The sequence below is a fragment of the Lithobates pipiens genome, unplaced genomic scaffold, assembly GCF_037356315.1.
Source record: "Lithobates pipiens isolate NorthernLeopardFrog02 unplaced genomic scaffold, aLitPip1_a1.2 Scaffold_19, whole genome shotgun sequence".
Classification (NCBI taxonomy): Eukaryota; Metazoa; Chordata; class Amphibia; order Anura; family Ranidae; genus Lithobates; species Lithobates pipiens.
Genome location: NW_027507764.1, coordinates 516,166,552 through 516,189,390, shown reverse-complemented (window position 1 = coordinate 516,189,390; position 22,839 = coordinate 516,166,552). Strand labels below are relative to the sequence as shown.

The following is a 22,839-nucleotide window of genomic DNA, read 5'->3' as shown; positions in this document are numbered from 1 at the left end:
CGGATGGGCACAATGAGGCTGCAAATGGGCACAGTGAGGCTGCAAATGGGCCCAGTGAGGCTGAAAATGGGCACAATGAGGCTGCAAATGGGCACAGTGAGGCTGAAAATGGGCACAGTGAGGCTGCAGATGGGCATTGTTTACCCAGTAGCTGCTGCATTTTCCCACCCTAGGCTTATACTCGATTCAATACGTTTCCCCAGTTTTTTGTGGTAAAATGAAGTGCCTCGGCTTATATTTGGGTCGGCCTATACTCGAGTATATATGGGACTCCTTATTTTAGTATAGTAGGTGGAGTCACAGAATAAATTTATTTAAGGCCAACTGTACCTCCAAAACTGCTGGTAAATATTATACTGTATGCAGCTGTTTTTTTTCCGGAGCTTCATGGTACAGTGCTTAGTTGATCCCTTGTGAATAAAAAAATGAACTGTGAAACCACAGCACACAAAAAAGTGCACAAGGGTACAGAATAGGAACAACTTCCAAAGTGGAAGGGCCTCAATACTTGAACCCCTCAGAGGTGCAAGGCTCCTGACAGGTGAAAGGCAGCTGGACTCTCTTCCCTACGGACCTGCCTAATCTGGCTCTCCAAGTACTTGGTTAGGGTTCTCTCAAAGAGAGGGGGTTGGGAAGAGAAAAAAGACTTGATGACCACAGATCCTCTCCACGACATTAGGGCAGGCTCCAACAAACCAGAACCATTAGTCTCAGTGAAAACAAACACCCATGTAGTATAAGTGCCCATGGTAAATAATTAAAATGTATAAAGAAATGCCATGTGGTTTACACAAGGTGGGCCTTTTGGCTGGTATACAAATTGCTCTGAGGTAGGCAAAAGTTCTGCACCAAGAAGTGTATGTAAAGTAGCAAAGTCACATGTCCTAGTGCCGGTGAAACTCAGTGTGCTTCCAAACCCATAGTGTTTTTCTGGCACCCCTGTGACACCACTTCCCGGGAGCACATCACAAGCAACTTGCACCTAAAGCATGCAGTAATTTTAAGCCTACTAGTCATCATCAGTACATGGAAACAATGGCTTCTATGGAATAGGACTTGGGAGAAAAGACAAAGTATACCTAGACTAGTTAATGATGGGCTCTATTCCATAAGTCATTGTTTCTATGCACTGTGCTTATTGGGACCAACACGCCTCAAACTGCTATGTAGTTTGGAATAAGTAACCCTATAATATATGCCTATAGCTGTGCTATAACCCAACGGTTCTGGATGTGCAGTTGGCCAGGGGTCATAAAGGAAGCATTTGCATGTCTCTGCCCACTCTCCCAAAAAGAGCAGTGAACATCTTGTTTTTGGGAATTGAGGAATATAAATACCTTCTGTTTTTATTAAGCTCCAATGTGTTTCATCCTGGTTTAATGCAGATTCTTTGGTTCATTTTGGCCCACCTCACTATGACGTGCCTGATTACATTTCTTAATATACCCACTGGTTGATACACTTAGAATTTATTGTCTATTTAGCCGTATAAACATTGTTTTTTCAGCAAGTAAGACCTGTTCCACAGACTTGGTTCACAGTCACTGAGCAGTACTACTAAGCAGGAAGCTTCTCCTGCCTATGTAACACACATATATCATATAGCAAACAAATACTATGAAAATAATACTTCTCAGTAGAAAAATTTACATCAGGATAATCACATTTACATCACGTTTACATACATACATGCGTATCTAAAAAAAAACAAAAAAGTATACTAAATATTTCCTCTGCTACTTGGGCCAAACATTCAGATTTACATGTGTTTGGATTGTAATATTTGTTCTCTTGCTTTTATTCTTTCAGTCTGTTAGAAAATAAGATAATGGAGATGGAAGGGAGACACAAGGTGGAACTGGACACACTAAAAACGGAGAAGGAGACGTTACAAGGCCTTGTTTCCCGTCAGACCTACATCATACAAGAGCTAGAAAAGCAGCTGACCAAGGCAACAAATAATAACAGTATCTTACAGAAACAACAACTGGAGCTTATGGATACTGTTCACAACCTGGTTAAACTCTGCTCCAAGGAAGGAGGTAATTCATATATAAAACGTTTTTCTTTATCTTAAGTGGCATGCCAAAAACACATGAGAATAATTAAGCAACAGCACATTAATGTACTGTTATTCAGTTTACCCACTTCCCGCCATGCCTATTGTTAATTGATGGCTGGAGGGGGGGAGGCATTCGTCAATCAGGTTGGACATCATATGACGTCTTCCCAGGACGCTCCCTGTGCACACCCCATGGGTCCTGTTCTGGCATGCTCTGTCACTGACTGTGTCCACTGGATACAGTCGATGACTGATCAGTGTACTGGCCCACTGCCAGTGCCATGTGATCCTTGTGACCAATCACAGCAGATCACATGACAATTTTATGCAATCGTTGGCTTCAATTCATGTCATACATTGTGTACAATTGTGTTGATAGCTGTGATTGGTCACAGTGGTAACATGGTACAGACAGGGCCAATCTCAACCCATGTGTATTATGTGATTAGCTGTGGCTAATCACAGCTAATCATAACAATACACACTGAATGAATCGGTTTCATTCAGTAAAAATGGTTGCTTATACCAGTAAAATTCACTGAAATATAAAAATACATAAAAAATTGCAACTTAAAACAAGTCCACTTTTCATATATAGCAGCGCATGCACACTTTTTTTAGAAAGTGAGTTAATCAAAGTTCTGATCAGTGTCCAGAAAAGAAGGTGCTTGTTCTATCTGTTCTTATTGTGATTAAGGTGCAACTTCCACCATGTAGTTCACCACTTGTGGGACACGAACGATCCCCTTTGGGGATGCACTCACCGAACACTCGAAATCAAAAAAGCCTTTATACTGCCATTCCACAATCCTTCTTTGGCCACTAGATGTCTCCCTTATTGGAATTCGGTTTTCTCATATAAAAGAGCAAAAATGTCCAAACATAGCGTGATACTGTTTAACACTATTTATTATATAAGAAAACCCAACATATACATGCGTACCAAATAAAAAGATGTTCAAGCATTGAAAAAGTACTGTGCCTTATCTCACTGGTTCAGTTGCGCTCGAGGAGAAACAAACGTTTTCGCTGTGTACCGCAGAAGCTTCACTTCCGCTTTTCCTCAGCTCGCTGGAACGCAGGGATTGAGGCGCACTCGTCACTTCCGGTATGGTTACGCCCTGACGCGTTTCGTCATATCCGACTTCATCTGAGGGGTAACCTACAATACCGGAAGTGTTCTTTTATCTACATCACGGACCAATCAATATCTACCACTGCCTGATGTACGGGGCGCCGCACCAATCACTGATTATGCCCACAAAATAATCCATATTTAGAGCAGCTATGATCAGTACGGACCAGCCCCAAATGCAGCGATCTTTATGAACAGTATGCACAATATTACATAATATTAATACCAATAATTACATGACTATAAACCAGTCTATGAGGTAATCGTTATAGAGAAATCCATCATAGTCATGAAACGATCGCATATAGTTATGAGTACATAAGTTGAACCTGATCAGTCGATACGATCGTTCATATTATACGTAGTTAAAAATACTAAATGTTGACTTGCTTGATGTAATTGTCAAATTCTGAGCAATTTCTTCGTACCCGAGTCATCTGTCCTTTTGGGATATTACGTAAATAATTCTATCTTCCCAATTAAACAATTTATTACGTGCAACAGTACACACGTGGTATACGCTTTAACATGTCCATGCGGTCTAATGTATATCGGTAGAACAAAAATAAAATTGTGAGTAAGAATAGCCGAACATATACACAATATAAAAATTGGATATAAAGACCACAATTTGTCACTACATTTTAAGCTTAAACACAATAGAGATGCCACGGGGATTAGAACAAATAAAACCACACTGGAGAGGCATGAATTTAGTACGTGAATTGTCAAAACGAGAAACTCATTGGATATATTCTGCTGATGTCCTCAGCCCTAAAGGCTTAAATATAGAACTTGATATAAATTGCTTTATAAGCGACACTTAAGGTCACATATAGAGCTTGCCTCTTATTCGAATCTTATAGAGGGTTGTTTCATATGAGTAGCACTCTAGGTGATTAGGCCTATTTTAATTTTAATTATGGTTATTGTAATTATGGTTCCTTTAACCACTTTCAGACCGGACCAATTTGCTGGTCAAAGACCAGACCACTTTTTGCGATTCGGCACTGCGTCGCTTTAACTGACAATTGCGCGGTCGTGCAACGTGGCTCCCAAACAAAATTGACGTCCTTTTTTTCCCACAAATAGAGCTTTCTTTTGGTGGTATTTGATCACCCCTGCGGTTTTTATTTTTTGCGCTATAAACAAAAATAGAGCAACAATTTTGAAAAAAACGCATTATTTTTTACTTTTTGTTATAATAAATATCCCCCAAAAATATATAAAAAAACATTTTTTTCCATCAGTTTAGGCTGATACGTATTCTTCTATATATTTTTGGTAAAAAAAATCGCAATAAGCGATTATTGATTGGTTTGCGCAAAAGTTATAGCGTTTACAAAATAGGGATAGTTTTATAGCATTTTTATTAATAATTTTTTATTATTTTTTTTTACTAGTAATGGCGGCGATCAGCGATTTTTATTGTGACTGCGACATTGTGGGGGACCCATCCGACATTTTTGACACATTTTTGGGACCATTGTCATTTATACAGTAATCACTGCTATATAAATGCAGTGATTCCTGTGTAAATGACACTGGCAGTGAAAGGGTTAACCAGTGGGTGGCAGTGTAGGGGTTAAGTGTTCCTAGGGGAGTGTTACTAACTGTGGGGGGGTTGGGCTTTCATTTAGTGTACACTGATCTCTGCTCCAATCACATGGAGCAGAGATCAGAGTCACTAGTTGCTAGGCAGAATAGACAAATGTTGTTTACACAGCATTTGCTCTATTCGGCCGCTCCGTGAGACGATCGCGGGGATGCCCGCGGCGATCGAGTCCGCGGGTCCCGCGACCGACTCACGGGGGTCCCGACCAGCGCGGGAGCGCGCCGCCGGCGGCGCGCTCCCGATGGCAGGGCGGCATCTAATATTGGACGTACCTGTACGCCAATATGCCTGCCCGTGCCATTCTGTCGACGTACATCGTCGTGCGCTGGTCGGGAAGTGGTTAAATACATATAAAAAAATCCTTTTAGAATATTTTATATCAAACAGTCTTTTAGAATTTTTCAAATAAGGTATTTGATCCGTCTATTAATTATAAAGTGTTTTGTTATTTATATATTTTTATATATGTTTTTAGGAAAACACAGTCTTATTTAATTCATGGTAGTCCCATGTGTAATAATTACTCTATTTTTTATTTATATGATTAGTCCATTTTCGATATTTTATATTTCGTATTTTATAGTACTTCGTTTTTAAAGGATCATCTAGCTATTTTAACTGTGTATAACATGCACGATCGGATCGGCCGATCGTGTTTTATTCATGGCCAAGTGTGATTGTTACATGGTTATGATGGATCATTCTTGAACACATTTCATATAGTACTCAATTTTGAAATGATCATTTAGTATTTTTAACTACGTATAATATGAACGATCGTATCGACTGATCAGGTTCAACTTATGTACTAATAACTATATGCGATCGTTTCATGACTATGATGGATTTCTCTATAACGATTACCTCATAGACTGGTTTATAGTCATGTAATTATTGGTATTAATATTATGTAATATTGTGCATACTGTTCATAAAGATCGCTGCATTTGGGGCTGGTCCGTACTGATCACAGCTGCTCTAAATATGGATTATTTTGTGGGCATAATCAGTGATTGGTGCGGCACCCTGTACATCAGGCAGTGGTAGATATTGATTGGTCCGTGATGTAGATAAAAGAACACTTCCGGTATTGTAGGTTACTTCTCAGATGAAGTCGGATATTACGAAACGCGTCAGAGCGTAACCATACCGGACGTGACGAGTGCGCCTCAATCCCTGCGTTCCAGCGAGCTGAGGAAAGGCGGAAGTGAAGCTTCTGCGGTACACAGCGAAAACGTTTGTTTCTCCTCGAGCGCAACTGAACCAGTGAGATAAGGCACAGTACTTTTTCAATGCTTGAACATCTTTTTATTTGGTACGCATGTATGTGTTGGGTTTTCTTATATAATAAATAGTGTTAAACAGTATCACGCTATGTTTGGACATTTTTGTTTTTTTATATGAGAAAAACGAATTCCAATAAGGGAGACATCTAGTGGCCAAAGAAGGATTGTGGAATGGCAGTATAAAGGCTTTTTTGATTTCGAGTGTTCGGTGAGTGCATCCCCAAAGGGGATCGTTCGTGTCCCACAAGTGGTGAACTACATGGTGGAAGTTGCACCTTAATCACAATAAGAACAGATAGAACAAGCACCTTCTTTTCTGGACACTGATCAGAACTTTGATTAACTCACTTTCTAAAAAAAGTGTGCATGCGCTGCTATATATGAAAAGTGGACTTGTTTTAAGTTGCAATTTTTTATGTATTTTTATATTTCTGTGTTTTTTTTAAAAAGCAGCAGCTTTAAAGTGGGTATTTTACGCAAGTGAAGTACCGCATAAATACAGCATTCATATTTGCATATTGGTTTCCAAGAGCGCGGAGCGGTGTACTATTTGGGCTGGCATTTATAATTTTTAGTACATTCTTCTACACAGTAAAATTCACTGGTATAAAATTCACTGGTACCAGTAAAATTCACATAATGTGTAAAAAAAAATCCTGATCACTTCCCCAGAGTATTGCAATGCTACTATGGTAACACTGTATTGCTCTGGTCACAGTGTGTTAAAAAAAAAAAAATCATGAAAAAAATACATACATACCGCCACACCTGTTATATGATGATTCTGTACTGCACTGGCAACATTTTTTTTTTTTTAATTTTACAAACAATTGTGACAAACAACTACAACTTTAAAAAAAAACTTGCCATGCCTCTTACTAAACACCTTGGACTGTTTCCTTTCCAAAAAGGGGTCATTGTGGGGGTATTTGTACTGTCTTGGTTGCCTCAAGAAATGAGATAGGTCTTAAGTACATCAGGACTGATCAGTTTTCAGATAAATACCATAGTTTGTAACTTTCTACAGACTAAAAACTGTAGCAGAATACAGTTTGGCTTAAATTAATGAAGAAAGATTATTTATTTGCAAAATTTGATAACAGAAATTAAGAAAAAAAAATGTTCCCGACAAATTTTTGGTCTTTTAGCAAAAAATAAAAAACCCAGTACTGATTAAACATAACCAAAAGAAAGCATTATTTGTGTGCAAAAGAAATGCTAAAAAATCTCATATGGGTACAGCTTTGCATGAACGCGCAATTGTCATTCAAAGTGTGACAGCACTGAAAGCTGAAAATTGGTTTGGGTAGGAAAGGGGTAAAGGTGCCAGGTAAGATGCTGCAATTACCCTTTAGTCTACATCATACTTATGTCTTGGTTCTTCTCCACTCTCCAGCGAAGCCTTCCATTATAGAGATGTACCAGTAATGAGACACAATAGCTGGGAAGGGGGTGGGGAGCTAGTTCTAACTTTAGTAATAAAATCTTTATTTGCATAAACGTCCTTGGTTTTAAAGCATCCAGTGGATCTAAGCACCTAACTGAAGTTATCTTTATAAACTTAAACAAACTTACTATTACCTCCTGGGGTAAGTGTAATCTTTAAAGTTACAACAGGTTTAGGTAACATGAAGAAACCAAGGTGTAGTAATCCATATCAACCTGTAAGAATTATTTTTTCCTGTTTTGACTTCAACATGAAGTTCACTGTTTCACAAAAAAATAAATAAAGGTTAAACTAACTGCAAATATCCTGGTCACCCCCCCACAGACCTGCTTCACATAATGGCTGTGATGCCCCTTTCTGCCGGTGTAGTGGTCTGTACACCATACATTGCAATACACAGCTCCGGAGTAAGTATCAATCGTAATACTTGCAATGGGAAATGCTCATTGGTCAGCACAGCCACTTGACCACACTGACCAATGAGAAGCACATCTGAGGCCTCTAATTCTGGTAAGATGTCCCAGAAGAAAGAAGTGCTTTTCATTGGTCAGAGCAGTTATGTGATCCCACCGATAAATAAGTGCTTGCCATTGCAAGCATTGTGATAGATACTCCCCCAGGAAGGCTGTATATTGTGGTGTATGGCGTATGGACTGCTACATTGGGGCATCACTACTGGTACATGCAGCAGGGTCCAGAGGGGTGCCTGGGATATTTGTAGTTAGTTCATCTTTTCATTTTTTGTGAAAAGGTGAACTTACCCTTTAACCTCCCTGGCGGTTTTCCCGAGTGTGGCTCAGGGTTAAATTTCAGCACCATTAGCAGTAACCCCGAGCCACACTCGGGATTGCATTGCAGGATCCTGGAGCGGTATACTTACCTTGTCCCCAGGATCTTGTGATGTCCCCCCGCTGTGTCCGTGGGCTCTGTCCTCCGCTCGATGCCCTTCTGTGCCAGGCTCCGTTCCCTGTGAGCGTCACGACGCACGGGAGCGGAGCCCCGTGGCAAATTCAAAAAAGTGAAAAATCTTAATACATACAATACACTGTAATCTTACAGATTACATCACTGTATGACATTATTTCACATCCCTGTTGTCCCTAGTGCATTGACCAGTGCCCTGCATGCAGTTTTATATGATATATACTGTTCTTTCTGCCTGGAAACTAGAGATCGTCCATAGCAACCAAAAAGTGTCCCTTTACGTCAAAAGTGGTTTTAGCCCAGCTAGAAAACAGTGAAATCTAATTTCTTAATCAATTTAGCCCAGTAAGTATTCTGATACATATTTTTGGTCCAAAAAATCCCAATAAGCGTAAATTAATTGGTTTGCACAAAAGTTATAGCATCTACAAATGATGGGATATATTTATGACGTTGTTTTTAATTGATTGTTTACCAGTAATGATGGCGATCAGCAACTTATAGTACTTACTATATTGCAGTGGACAATCGAACACTACCTGACATTTTTTACACCTTTTCGGGAACCACTGACACTAATACAGTGATAAGTGCTAAAAATATACACTGTCACTGTACTAATGACACTGGCCGGGATGGGGTTAACAGCAGGGGTGATCAAAGGGTTATATATGTTCCTAGCCAGTGCTTGTGTACTGTGGTGGAGGTGCTTTTACTACGGGAAAGCATAGATCTGTATCCCTGCTTTGCAGGGATCAATACCTTCCCTACTGACAGAAAGGTGATTTTCATGTGTGTACATAGGCAGATAGTCATTCTACCTGTGTACTGTACTATTGGCAGTTGCTGGCAGACATTGAGTCCACGGTACCCACCGCTGTGTGTGATCACAGCAGGATCGGGTGCCACCCAGACCTGAAAGTATCAGATCATGTTCTAGGTATGTGAGCTGGCACAGAGTGGCCACCCTGCAGCAGTATATCTGAAGCCTAAAGCCTCATACACATGATAGGACTTTGTGCAAACTTTACCTTGGATTTTTGTAAAAAGGGCATCGGCCCTGAACTTGAATTGCATACACACAGCAGGACTTTTTCAGCCAACTTTTGTTTTGTTGTCTGATCTTTTGCATTGGTTCTGAGCATGCCTGTTTGTACTTTGTACAAAAGTCCTATGGTTTTCTGTACACACGATCAGACTTTGCTCCATCGGACTTTTGTTGCCAGAAAGTTTGTCCATTCGCACAGCCAACAAAAGTCAGATGAAAACCCGAAAAGTTTGTCCGATGGAGCGTACACACGTTCGGATGTTGCTCCAAAACAGCTAATTTGCATGTTTGTTGTCAAAAAGTCTGATCGTGTGTATGGGCCTTAACATTTCACCAACATTTCTTACTTCTCAGAAGAAAATGAAAGCCCTGGGGAAGATTTACTAAAGGCCCATACACACGATCAGACTTTTTGACAACAAACATGCAAATTAGCTGTTTTGGAGCAACGTCCGACCGTGTGTACGCTCCATCGGACAAACTTTTTTGGTTTTCATCGAACTTTTGTTGGCTGTGCGAACGGACAAACTTTCTGGCAACAAAAGTCCGATGGAGCAAAGTCTGATCGTGTGTACGGAAAACCATAGGACTTTTGTACAAAGTACAAACAGGCATGCTCAGAACCAATGCAAAAGATCAGACAACATTACAGAAGTTGACCAAAGGTGGTGGTAAAGAGCAGAAAAACCACGTGATTTTGTGAAAGTTGGCTGAAAAAGTCCTGCTGTGTGTATGCAATACAAGTTCAGGGCCGACGCCCTTTGTACAAAAATCCAAGGGAAGGTTTGTACAAAGTCCTATCGTGTGTATGAGGCTTAAGACTGGTGCACACAGAATCTGGTGCATCTGTGCATAGTATCCAATCAGCTTCTAGTTTTTATTGTCAAAGCTGAAAGGGGTTGTAAACCCTCATTTAAAAAATAAATAAATAACTACAAACATGTCATACTTACCTCCACTGTGCAGTTCGTTTTGCACAGAGTAGCCCTGATTCTCCTCTTCTGGGGCCCCCCAGTGGCGCTGGTAGATTCCCCCCGCATCAGGTGTCCATGTCGGAGAAGCACTCTTCTTGGTGTACACCCATGCATGCCCACTCCTGAGTCCTGCTTTTCTGTATTCACACAGAAAACAGGACTCAGCCCCGCTACTGGTGCAGCATTGGATTTAATTGACAGCAGTGGGAGCCAATGGCTGCGCTGCTATCAATCTATCCAATCAGCACACGTTCCCGGCCAGAGCAAAACAGTGTTCAGGTAAATAAAACCAGAGGGGGTTTGGGGCTGAAGGTGAAAAACCTCAAGGGTTTACAACCCCTTTAATTGAACAAGCTGAAGTTAGAAGTTGATTGGTTACTATGCACTGCTGGATCAGATTCTGTATACACCAGTTTTAGTAAATCTCCACCATTGCATCTATGAGAATAATATTTCATGCACGGATTTTACAGGGACAGGACCTTAGGGAAAATCTGCCCAGTGGGGCTACAGACAGAAATGACAATCTGACATAAATCATAAATCTTCCTGACTATCCAAAACTAAAATAGCTCGTGTAGCTTTGTGAAATGACCCTCAAAAATATTAACAGATTAAGATAAATATGCGCACAGAGAAACTAGAAAAGGATAAATACGTTAAAAAGATTGTAAAGAAAAACCAGAAGACAGAAGATGTGCCGCTAGACCAATGTTTCTTAACTCCTGTCCTTGGGGCCCATCAACAGGCCAGGTTTGCACGATAACTGAAATACATCACAGGTGATATCATTTGCTGCTCAGTGATTGCAGTATTCTAGTCTGCATCTCCTCAAGGTAAAACTTAAAATCTGGCCTGTTGGTGGGTCCTTAAGGACAGGAGTTGAGGACCACTGCGCTAGGCCAATACATTTACAGAGGCTGATTTGAAATTGAATCAGAGGCAAGAGATATAGAACAAAGGGAACACATTGTCAAAAGCCGCGTACACACGGGCGGATTGTATGGCCTACTTAGTCCGTCATACAATCCGACGGACAGTCCGTCCTACTTTCGAATGAACGGACTTGACCACACACGGATGCACAAACAGTCCGTCGAAAGCTTGGGCGATGACGTGTACAGCACGTACGACGGGACTAGAAATAGGAAGTCCAATACACAGCAATGCAACCTTCCGCCGTGTAAATCCTTTCTGAGCATGCGCCATTCTTAGTCCGTCGAACTAGCCTACTCACGAGCGGATTGTCCGCTGAAACCAAAGTATGACGGACAGTATTACGGAAATTCCGAAATACTTAGTACGCCAGACTGCACGCTGAAAAAGTCCGCTGAAGCTCACACACGAGCGGACTGTCCGCTGAAATGTGTTTCGACGGACTAAGTAGGCCATACAGTCCGCCTGTGTGTACGCGGCTCAAGAGTCCAGGGCATTTCTTGGATTGTAACACTGTGAGTAAACTAATTAACAAAATAAAGTAATTCATTTTGGAATAAAAGCTAAACTCAAACCAAAAGGCTAAATACACAGATGAAAGACATAACAGATTTTTTTTTATGTGACAAAAGATTTGTATTTCTGTCCAATTCATCCAAATCAATCAATGTATCCATTTATGCAATTTACACAGCTCTGTCTGACTGAAAAGAAGACCCTTTTTCTTCTACTAAAGGTCAAAAACCTTTACAGGTCTCCTCCCATCCCCCCCCCCCCACTCTGACTGGACAGTGAAAGGAGAAGCAGCTCGCTGATGAGTATATCTCTCTATCTACTCTCTCTTCCTATCAGCATGCTCCACACAGTACTATTGATAGAATCATTGTGCTGCTTCTCTTGGCCCTAGTCTGAATTCTGCTGTACAGGTACTACAATTAATGCCCTGTACACACGTTCGGACTTTCAGAAGGAAAATGTGCGAATCTTGTTGTCAGAAAATCCGATCATGTGTGGGCTCCATCAGACTTTTTCCGTCAGAATTTTGAGAGCAGGATCTAAAATTTTCCGCCAACAAAATCTGATCGTTTCAATTCCAATCATGTGTAGACAATTCCGACGGACAAAGTGGCACGCATGCTCAGAATAAATTATGAGAAGAAAGCTCTTGGCTACTGCCCTCTTTATAGTCCCATTGTACATGTTCTACGTCACCGCGTTCTGAACGATCGGATTTTCCAACAACTTTGTGCGACCGTGTGTATGCTAGACAAGTTGGGACAAAATCTGTTGGAAAAAATCAGACGGATTTTGTAGTCAGAATGTCCGACCGTGTGTATGGGGCATAAGGATGTATTATTGAAATATGAACTCAATTATTGCTTATTTTTGATACATGCCTGGAGTTCAGCCTTCGATAACCAAAATGGCAATATCTGTGATTATCTGCAAGAAAACAGACATATTAAGCAGTTTCCAGAACCATATGTAGGTGGCCGTTTTTTCCATTCAATCTATACATACTCACAGGTCAACTTATTTCATATTTTGTCTTTTCAAGCATGGTCTCCACCAAGTTCTCCTTGAAGGAGCTGTGCTTATTTTATGTCTGAGCTACATAATTTATGATCACTAACCTTGGGTCAATTGCATAAATTCATACAACCCCTTATCTTCTGAAATATGAAATTATAAATATGTTAAGCTGTATAGAACAGTAAAAATAATATCTCCGGGTCACCACCTCAAAAACAATAACTCAGCAAATGGAAGTAGCCAGTTCTTGAGCATCTTATGTTCCAGGAACACATCCAACTCACTTAGAAAAGTAATACCACGTGTTTTGCACTGCGTCTGATAAAAGCAAATTGCTCATTTGAGGCTGTCACCATAATAGATTCTTTCAGTCAAACAAGAAGAAATAGCTCACAAACTTATACAAGACATTGCAATGGGTGCAATAATAGTCTGCTGATCTGTAACAATGCAAGCAATTGTCTTTGGGAACAATTTGTAGCAGGAGGCATCATAAGCCATCCTACTGGGCAGAAAGACTGAGGGCTGATGTCACCTATCAAATATGTTCTTCCCATGTTTATGTTAATATATGTGTGTTCATGGAGAGATGGCCAACAGGAGATGCCAAGCTTATAGTACTGCATGAGAACAGATCTGTGCTATACAAGTGTATTGTGTTCGTTGTTGTATGCATACACACTCTACTTATATATGAGCGAGTATTATGTGTGTGTATAAATATATATCTATATATATAGATAGATATATATACTGTAGATAGATAGATATACATTATCTCACAAAAGTCAGTACACCTCTCACATTTTTGTAAATATTTTATTATAACTTTATATGTGACAACACTGAAGAAATTACACTTTGCTACAATGTAAAGTAGTGAGTGTGTAGCTTGTATAACAGTGTAAATTTTCTGTCCCCTCAAATTTGGGATTTGGCCCACCCTTGCAGCTAAAACAGCTTCAACTTTTCTGGGAAGGCTGTCCACAAGGTTTAGGAGTGTGTCTATGAGAATGTTGGATGAGAAGGTCTGACTCGCAGTCTTTTCTCTAATTCCCCCCTAAGGTGCTATATTGGATTGAGGTCATGACTCTGTACAGGCCAGTCAAGTTCCTCCACCCCAAACTCGCTCATCCATGTCTTTATGGACATTGCTTTGTGCACTGGTGCGCAGTCATGTTGGAATAGGAAGGGGCCATCTCCAAACTGTTCCCACAAAGTTGGAAGCACGAAATTGTCCAAAATGTCTTGGTGTGCTGGCACCTTTAGAGTTACCTTCACTGGAACTAAGTGGCCAAGCCCAGCCTCTGAAAAATAACCCCACACCATAATCCCCCTCCACCAAATGATTTGGACCAGTGCACAAACAGTTTGCAGGCCTTTTTGTACATCATCTTTAGAAGAGGCTTCTCTCTGGGACAACAGCCATGCAGATCAATTTGATGCATTGTGCGGTGCATGGTCTGAGCACTGAAAGGCTGACCCCTTTAATCTCTGCAGCAATGCTGGGAGCACTCAAATGTCTATTTCCCAAAGACAAGCTCGGGATATGATGCTGAGCATGTGCACTCAACTTATTTGGTCGACCATGGCGAGGAGTGTTCTGAGTGGAACCTGTCCTGTTAAACCACTGTATGGTCTTGGCCATCGTGCTGAAGCTCAGTTTCAGGGTCTTGGCAAACTTCTTATAGCCTAGACCAGTGGTTTTCAAAAAGGGTTCTGTGGAACCCTAGGGTTCCTCCAGAGGTTGCTAGGGGTTCCTTCAGCATTGGGCCATTTCTGCCTCTCAGATAAGTTCCCACTGACACCATTGATCTTTTTAGCTATCTGTAAAGCCCCGTACACACGAGAGGACTTATGTCCGACAGACCTCCAAAGGAGTTCCGCCGGAGTTCCGACGGAGTTCTGGCGGAGTTCTGGCGGACTTTTCAACCGAACGGACTTGGACACACACCATCACACCAAACTCCGACGGAGTCGAACGTGATGACGTACGACTGGATTCGAATAAGGAAGTTCATAGCCAGTAGCCAATAGCTGCCCTAGCGTCGGTTTTAGTCCGTCGGAATAGCATACACACGAGCGGATTTTTCGAAGGGGACCGGGTCCGGCGGAGTTCCGTCGGGAAAATTTGAAGCATGCTTCATTTCTAAAGTCCGTCAGACTTTTGCGAAGCTAAAGTCCGTTGCAGCCCACACACGATCGGATAGTCTGACGGACTCGGTCTGACGGACTTTGGATGTTGAAAAGTCCACTCGTGTGTACGGGGCTTTAGGATATAATTCTTCCCAATGACCACAAATGTAAGGACCATTCCTCTCACTGATCATCACTCTAATGTATCATGAATTGTAGATTTGTCATTTTTAGCAGGGGTTCCCTGAGACTGGAGAACTATTTCAAGGGTTCCTCTGTGTTGAAAAAGTTGAGAAAGGCTGGCCATCATTATGTAGAGCAACAATTCTTTTTTTCAGATCCTTAGAGAGATCTTTGCCATGAGGTGCCACCAACTTCCAGTGACCAGTATGAGAGACTGACAGCGATAACACCAAATTTAACACACCTGCTCCCCGTTCACACCTGAGACCTTGTAACACTAATGAGTCACATGACACCGGGAAGGGAAAATGGGTAATTGGGCCCAATTTCGACATTTTCACTTAGTGGTGTACTCACTTTTGTTGCCAGCAGTTTACACTTTAATGGCATCCCAGTCTTAGTCTGTAGGGTTCGCTGCTGATTTGGCCCACCCTTTGCAGCTAAAGCAGCTTCAACTTTTCTGGGAAGGCTGTCCACAAGGTTTAGGAGTGTGTTTATGGGAATGTTGGATGAGAAGGTCTGGCTCGCAGTCTTTGCTCTAATTCATCCCTAAGGTGCTAGATTGGATTGAGGTCAGGACTCTGTACAGGCCAGTCAAGTTCCTCTGCCCCAAACTCGCTCATCCATGTCTTTATGGGCCTTGCTTTGTGCACTGGTGCACAGTCATGTTGGAACAGGAAGGGCCATCCCCAAACTGTTCCCACAAAGATGGGAGCATGAGATTGTCCAAAATGTCTTGGTATGCTGGCACCTTTAGAGTTCCCTTCTACTAAGGGGCCAAGCCCAACCCCTGAAAAATAACCCCACACCATAATCTCCCTCCACCAAATGATTTGGACCAGGGCACAAAGCAAGGTTCATAAAGACATGGATAAGCAAGTTTAGGGTGGAGGAACTTGACTGGCCTGCACAGATTCTTGACCTCAACCCCCCATAGAACACCTTTGGAATGAATTAAAGTGGAGACTGCGAGCCAGGCCTTCTCACCCAACATAATTGCCTGACCTCACAAATGCGCTTCTGGAAGAATGGTCACATTTTCCCATAGCCACACTTCTAAGCCTTGTGGGCAGCCTTCCCAGAAGAGTTGAAGCTGTTATAGCTGCAAAAGGTGCAACTCAATATTGAACCCTATGGACTAAGATGCCATTAAAGTTTCTGTGCATGTATAGAGCAGGTGTCCCAATATTTTTGGTAATTTAGCATATATATATATATATATATATATATATATATATATATATATATATATATATATATATATATATATATAAAACATATATATACCATATATACCATATATATCAGCCAACAATTTATGAATGTCCTTGGAAGTCTGTTCCCTAAATGAGAGTGTTGAATCTAAAATCGAATCAGCTGATGCACTTGTGGTGTTTTGACTAGGAAGGTCGCCGTGTCTGCATCCCTTTAGAAATAATTAACCTTTAGGATATATCTTACCAAAAATATAATTCCTACTGCATAGAAGGCCGTAAGGTTGCCATATTGCACTGATTTTTACAGAAAATTACAACACCGTGGATTGAAAGGGAAAGGTAATTTTAAATAACATTCAATTATAATATGGTTTGTGTCACAATTGTATATACTATATATATATTTTATTATTTGCTATATCTTTTCACAAAAGTTGAGTTATCCTTTAAAGTGGTTGTATACTAATTTTTTTAACTTTTACCTACAGGAAAGCCTATAATAAGGCTTACCTGTAGGTAAAAAAAATATCTCCTAAACCTGTACGGTTTAGGAGATATTCCCCTCGGTATGCGCCGCTGACTGCAGCGGCGCATGCGCACAAGGGGATTCTCGGCCTGAAAGTCCAGCAGTGGCCGACCGGCCGGAATGAAATCTCCCACGTGCATGCGCAGGAGTGACGATATCGTGGCTCCGGCCACTCACATCGCCGGAGCCGCTATACCCGGAAGAAACGCCGAGGCAGCATGTCAGCTCCCTCGGCGTGGATCAGGCCAGATGTCGGGGCCTCGTTCTAAGGTAAGTATTTCATAATGAGCTAGTATGCGGTGCATACTAGCTCATTATGCCTTTTGCTTTGCAGGTGTTAAAAAATAAAATAAAAAATTAGCGGGTTTACTACGGCTTTAAACAGAGTTGTAATAGATTGAAGAACAAACAGAAGCTTTTACCAGCCAGCAAATACTTAGGCTAACCCACTATTAAGATTTGGACTATTAAGACAGATGCCAAATTGGTAGACTTACAGTCCAAAATGGCTTCCCCTTATATCTCCCATTCTGCTGCCCTGTACCCAAGTAATGTCATTTCACAGACCTATGGAAAGATACAAAATATCATCAACCTGTAAGAACCTTCATAGCTATCCAACTGCCTCTATTTTGGCAAGATAACAAGACAGACACTGAATTGAAGATCCAGTGATTTACTATTTGTAATAATGCCTGAAGAAAGGTTGAGTAGGATCCAGGCATATGAATAGTTGGACCTGGCAGAACATTCCATTTTGTATTCTTTCTTATAACCACAGAGTCCTCTGAAGTACACACAGTCCTTTTATTTATAACAATGGAGCTGTGCCTAATGTCTTTTGCCTAAACGACCATAAATATCCCTAGAGCGAAGGAAAACCATTGAAAATTCACACAGCCCTGGGTAGGGGCCAACCTGAAAGAAACATTTAAAATCTATTGAATGAAAGACTTTTTTTCTTATGTACTCCTTTAACAATATCGTTCAGTGAGGAGGCAGTGAATAACTGAGAATTCCAAACTAAACAGAGACTCTTTCTAATGGCTCTTGGCAGTGGTGGCTTGTCCTCAATTATTGGGGGGCGGCAATCTAACACCAGCTCCCGTGGGAGACGGACGATCAAAGACCACCTTATCTTAGGAGGCACATGACAAGGTAAGAGCTGGGGATGATCTGTAGACATGTAAGGCTTTGTACAGCTCGGGATCTGGGTACTTTTCCTCCTGGCCAAACAAGAAGTGGGTCATAAGACTCCCTGGCCAATTGAGTCTCAAGACCCCCTTCCTGATTGGCCGGGAGGAGAATAAGGAAGACAATAGCGAATATTAATTCGCTATTGTCACACAACTGGGTGGGTTCAGTGCCCCTGCCCATTCTTTTTTGAAGCCAATTACAGCCTCTGAAATTAATCATGTACTTAAAAAAAAAAAAATTTGGAATCCATGCGTCCTGTAGATTAGGTGCTGGGTGCATGGATTTGGGGAAGTGGCACCCCTGCACCCCTTATGGATTGGCCACCACTGGCTATATCCAAATCAGCTGACCACCTAAACCATACAACCTACTGTAAATAGTTTAGCTATTGTCCTTTTTCTGGATGTTCTGCTATGGCTGTACATACTCCCCCTCTTTGAAAGTAATATCATGTGGAGATAGAGTAATTCATTTTTTTTTATTCTTCCAAATGCATATAGCTCATAGAGAGTTATGGGGATATCATAACTTGTTTTTTAAACACTGAAATTGGGTTGTGTTATATTGTTACTGTAAATGCAAGTTGTGCTTTGTTTAATTACTTTAACCATGCTGTGGTAGGGAGATGGAACCACTTTCAAATGGAAATAGCTGCCTGTGTGGTCTAACATATTAATTGCTGGATCTGACAGCTGGTGTCCAGTTATGATCCCAGTATTGAAGCATTTTTTGCCCTGTAATTCTTCTACAGAGTGCTTTATTAAATAAATTTATTTGATGAATAATGACTGGAAAACCTCCAGCTCTAGAAATTGGTTTATCTGGCCACATTTGTCTCTGAAAGATCTGTTATTATAATGTGCAATAAAAAAAACATCAGATGAATGAGTATCCATCATGATTTAGCCATCTCACAATTTCTCTCAAAAATTGATGAGTTTTCATGTTTAGGCCAAGGAAGGACGAAGGAACACACAGAGACTCCGATTTGGCCATCTGAATCCATAGAATTTGATCATATATTAAAGTGGTTGTAAATGCTCATGGTTTTGCACCTTCATGCATTGTATGTATGAAGGTAAAAAACCTTCTGTGTGCAGCAACGCCCCAGCCCCCCTAATACTTACCTGAGCCCCATCTCGATCCAGTGGTGTGCATGAGAGCTCCAGCTCTTCAGGGGCTCTCCCTCCTTATTGGCTGGGAGAGCAGCAGACACCATTGGCTTTCACTGCTGTCAATCACAGTTATTGAGCCACTGAGGAAAGAGAGGGGCAGGGCTGAGCCACAGCTCTGTTAATGGAAACACGGAACAGCGGCTCAGGAACGAGCCTGCTCAGGTGCCCCCATAAAAATCTGCTTGGTCTGGGGGCACTCAGTAGAAGGGTGCAGCCAGGAGCGCCGGTGGGGGACCAGGGAAGAGGAGGATCAGCAGGTCTGCTCGGTGCAAAACCACATTTTTTATTTTATTTCGGCCTATAATATCGCTTTAATGTCATTTGAAAAATGGGGATCAAATTTACTGAAAAATACGTTTTGTGTTCAATCTGTGTCCTCAATTAGGAGTTTCCCCATCACATCCTGTTCAAAAAGAAAATTTGCTGATAAAAAAATAAATAAAAAAAATTACAGATGGTTCTATAATGCTTCCACCCTGTCCAAAAATAAAAAAAATAAAAATGTATGGCGCTGGACTTAAAGAATGAATATTTTTAATCGGAATCACCTACTTCTTTAGTCCTCTGGGCAATAGCTATAGGTAACCGAAGTTATGTAAAGCAAATTCAAAGACTTTATCTTCATTGTATCAAAGGGCAGACCATACAAAACATTAGCTTAGCTTTCAGATCTGGTATATAGATAAAAAAAGATTCCTACATGCTATTTATAAAAATAATAAAAAAAAATTCCTTTTTTTATTTTGAAAAATGCTCAAAAAGTTGCAAAATAAGCCAATGAGAGGAAATTCAGATTTCCGTTACTGGATATTTTATTTACAAAATAATATTTCCCTGCAATGTTTAAATATATTTATGTATTTCCTATCTATTCGTTTTGTATTTAGTTTTTAGTTTTTTTTTGCAAATGTCAAACTGTCTTTGTAAAACTCTCCCATATTAGTTACTTTGTACAGGACTCCAAATATCAGCTACTGAAACCTGTCACATAAGACAAAAGCGGAATGTTGACAAACATTCTCTTATTGTACTTCAGTAATAAAATTAGATTAGTGTGGCAAAACGCATCAAAATTGGAATGACAGAGGAGCTGCTGGTAATGCGATGTGTCACATGTACGCCCTTTCACTGAGGTTTGATTGCTTCTTCTGAGTGTTTACAGCACACAATACTAATTAATACATATGAATGGCGGGGTTATGGAGTCGTCTGGTGTTAAAAAGCAGAAAATTACCAAGATAAAGTACTTAAAAAGGACAAGAAGGCAAAAATGTTAGTGGATAGAAAAGCGTTGAATTAGGTTGCTTCAGTCTTTGAAATAGCTACAGCTATTGATCATTTGATGTGTGATATTGAAATAAATGAAAAGTTCTGCACTGTCTTCTGACTCAGAAAGTAATTCAGCAATGCCCTTCTCACAAGCTGATTACCATGATACAGAGAGCCTGTAGCTTTGGAGTATGTGATAGTTTACAAGGAACTAGAAAATTAATAGCTAGTCTGATACTATTGCTATTAAAATGTCTATTATGTATTCCCACCGGACTTATAATGTTGGGTCATGCCAGCATAAAACGTTCACATAGAATTTCCTGTACATAGTGTAATTCTTACTAAAGTAGAAATGCAATGTTCTAAAGTTCTTTATATAAATTTTCTGGACAAGGAAAGCAATTTCCCTAGTAAAATTGTGCCAGTTTCAGAGTTATCGTTATAAAGGGAAAAACAGTCCATTAATAGTGTGTGGAACTTTATACACTTTATAGTATTAAAAGAAGATACGGTAACTAATAATTTTGCATATCTGCTTGTGATTTGAAAGGATGTCCACTTTAGAAGGGTTTTTTTTTTTTGATAAGCTGGCTCCCTCATTAAAACGGATGGGGGGGGGCATAAGGAAAAAATAGTGAAAGCTAAAAAATTGCATTATGCCGCGTACACACGACCGGACTTTACGAGGGATTAGGTCCGATGGTCTTTCCGACTGACTTTCGGCGGAGTTCCGACTGACTTTCCGAATGAACGGACTTAGCCACACACAATCACACCAAAGTCCAATGGATTCGAACGTGATGACGTACAACCGGACTAGAATAAGGAAGTTCATAGCCAGTAGCCAATAGCTGCCCTAGCGTCGGTTTTTGTCCGTCGGACTAGCATACACACGAACGGATTTCTCGATCCGGCGGAGTTCCGGTGGAAAAATTTAAAACATGTTCTATTTCTAAAGTCTGCCGGATTTTTGGCAAGCAAAGGTCCGATGAAGCCCACACAAGATCGAATTGTCCGACGGACTCGTTCCGTCGGACCTTTGCTGTCAAAAAGTCCAGTCATGTGTACACGGCATTAGAGTCAGTTAGGAACCTGTACTTAAATTCTTATTTTGTATGTAGTGTTACACCCCATAGGGGCCATTGGAAATAAATTGGGTCCCCCTTATCTGCTCAAAGGCTGCCTACCTGGTTTCTGAGCCCAAAAGCACACTAACAAACTCAGGCTCAGTCTAGGGGTGTCTTTTGTAGATTTATTGAAGTTCTTGAGGGAATAAGGTTTTAGGCCTGATTCACACCTATGCATTTTTAGTGCTTTTTGCATTTTGCAGATTTGCACTACAGTCCATTTAACATGGTTGCCTATGAAACACGTTCTGTAGTGCAAATCTGCAAAATGCAAAAAGCACAAAAAATTGCATAGGTGTGAATCAAGCCTAAGGTTACAGGATACTCAAAGAGCAGCTTCCCTGAAAAATCATGTTCCAGCAGTATTTGGTCTTTCAGGAGCAGTCTCAAAAATATTGCTGAAGAAAGAGGAATCAGCCAGTTAATTTGGGATCCTATATGAGCAGTCACAGTGCTTAAGCAGCAACCTCTGGTATATCTTAGGCAATGAGTAGTTCTGTACCTTCAGTTTCAGGCGAAAGGCACCCACCTCTCCAGCCAAGCTTCCACAGGCAAGTTTCCTCAAGGCCCTAAGCCATAACACCTACTGAGGCCTGGTAGCAGTAACATCTCTGGAACACACACATGCATTCTCTCCCTCCCGGGGAGAAAGCTCCTGGGTAAGAGACCCCAATTTACATTCTCATTCTCTTCTCCCTAGCTACACCTTCTGGGTTAAACTCCTCGGGGTATGCCAAGGGTCAGACAACTATTCATTCCAGGGATTGATCTTCCCACACTGTTTTTGGAACATTCTTCCAGAGACAGGCAGAGGAAATCAACCACCAGGTTTAGAGCTAAACATTACCTAAAAAGTAAATTGAAGCTCAGCTAGCTACAGCAGAGCTCTATTCTAACTTTGAAGTCAGATGTCACTTTTAGCCACTGTGCCTGCAATAGGAAACTTGTTGCTGCAAGACTTCAAGAAAAAAACAAGGTCTTTGTGGAGTGGTGTTTTACGGTTTTCATTTATATTGGGAGTATTTTAGTTGCTCTTTGTCCATAGT

General features: G+C 40.9%; 1 protein-coding gene across 1 annotated transcript in view; it reads left to right on the top strand.

Annotated features, from left to right (window-relative positions):
• Window positions 1-22,839, top strand: part of ANGPT1 (angiopoietin 1) — a 433,269-nt gene that overhangs the window by 301,382 nt on the left and 109,048 nt on the right. The window contains exon 4 of the mRNA XM_077493172.1: window positions 1,810-2,042. Within this exon, the coding sequence (XP_077349298.1) occupies window positions 1,810-2,042 (233 nt within the window). The remainder of the gene's footprint in view (window positions 1-1,809; window positions 2,043-22,839) is intronic.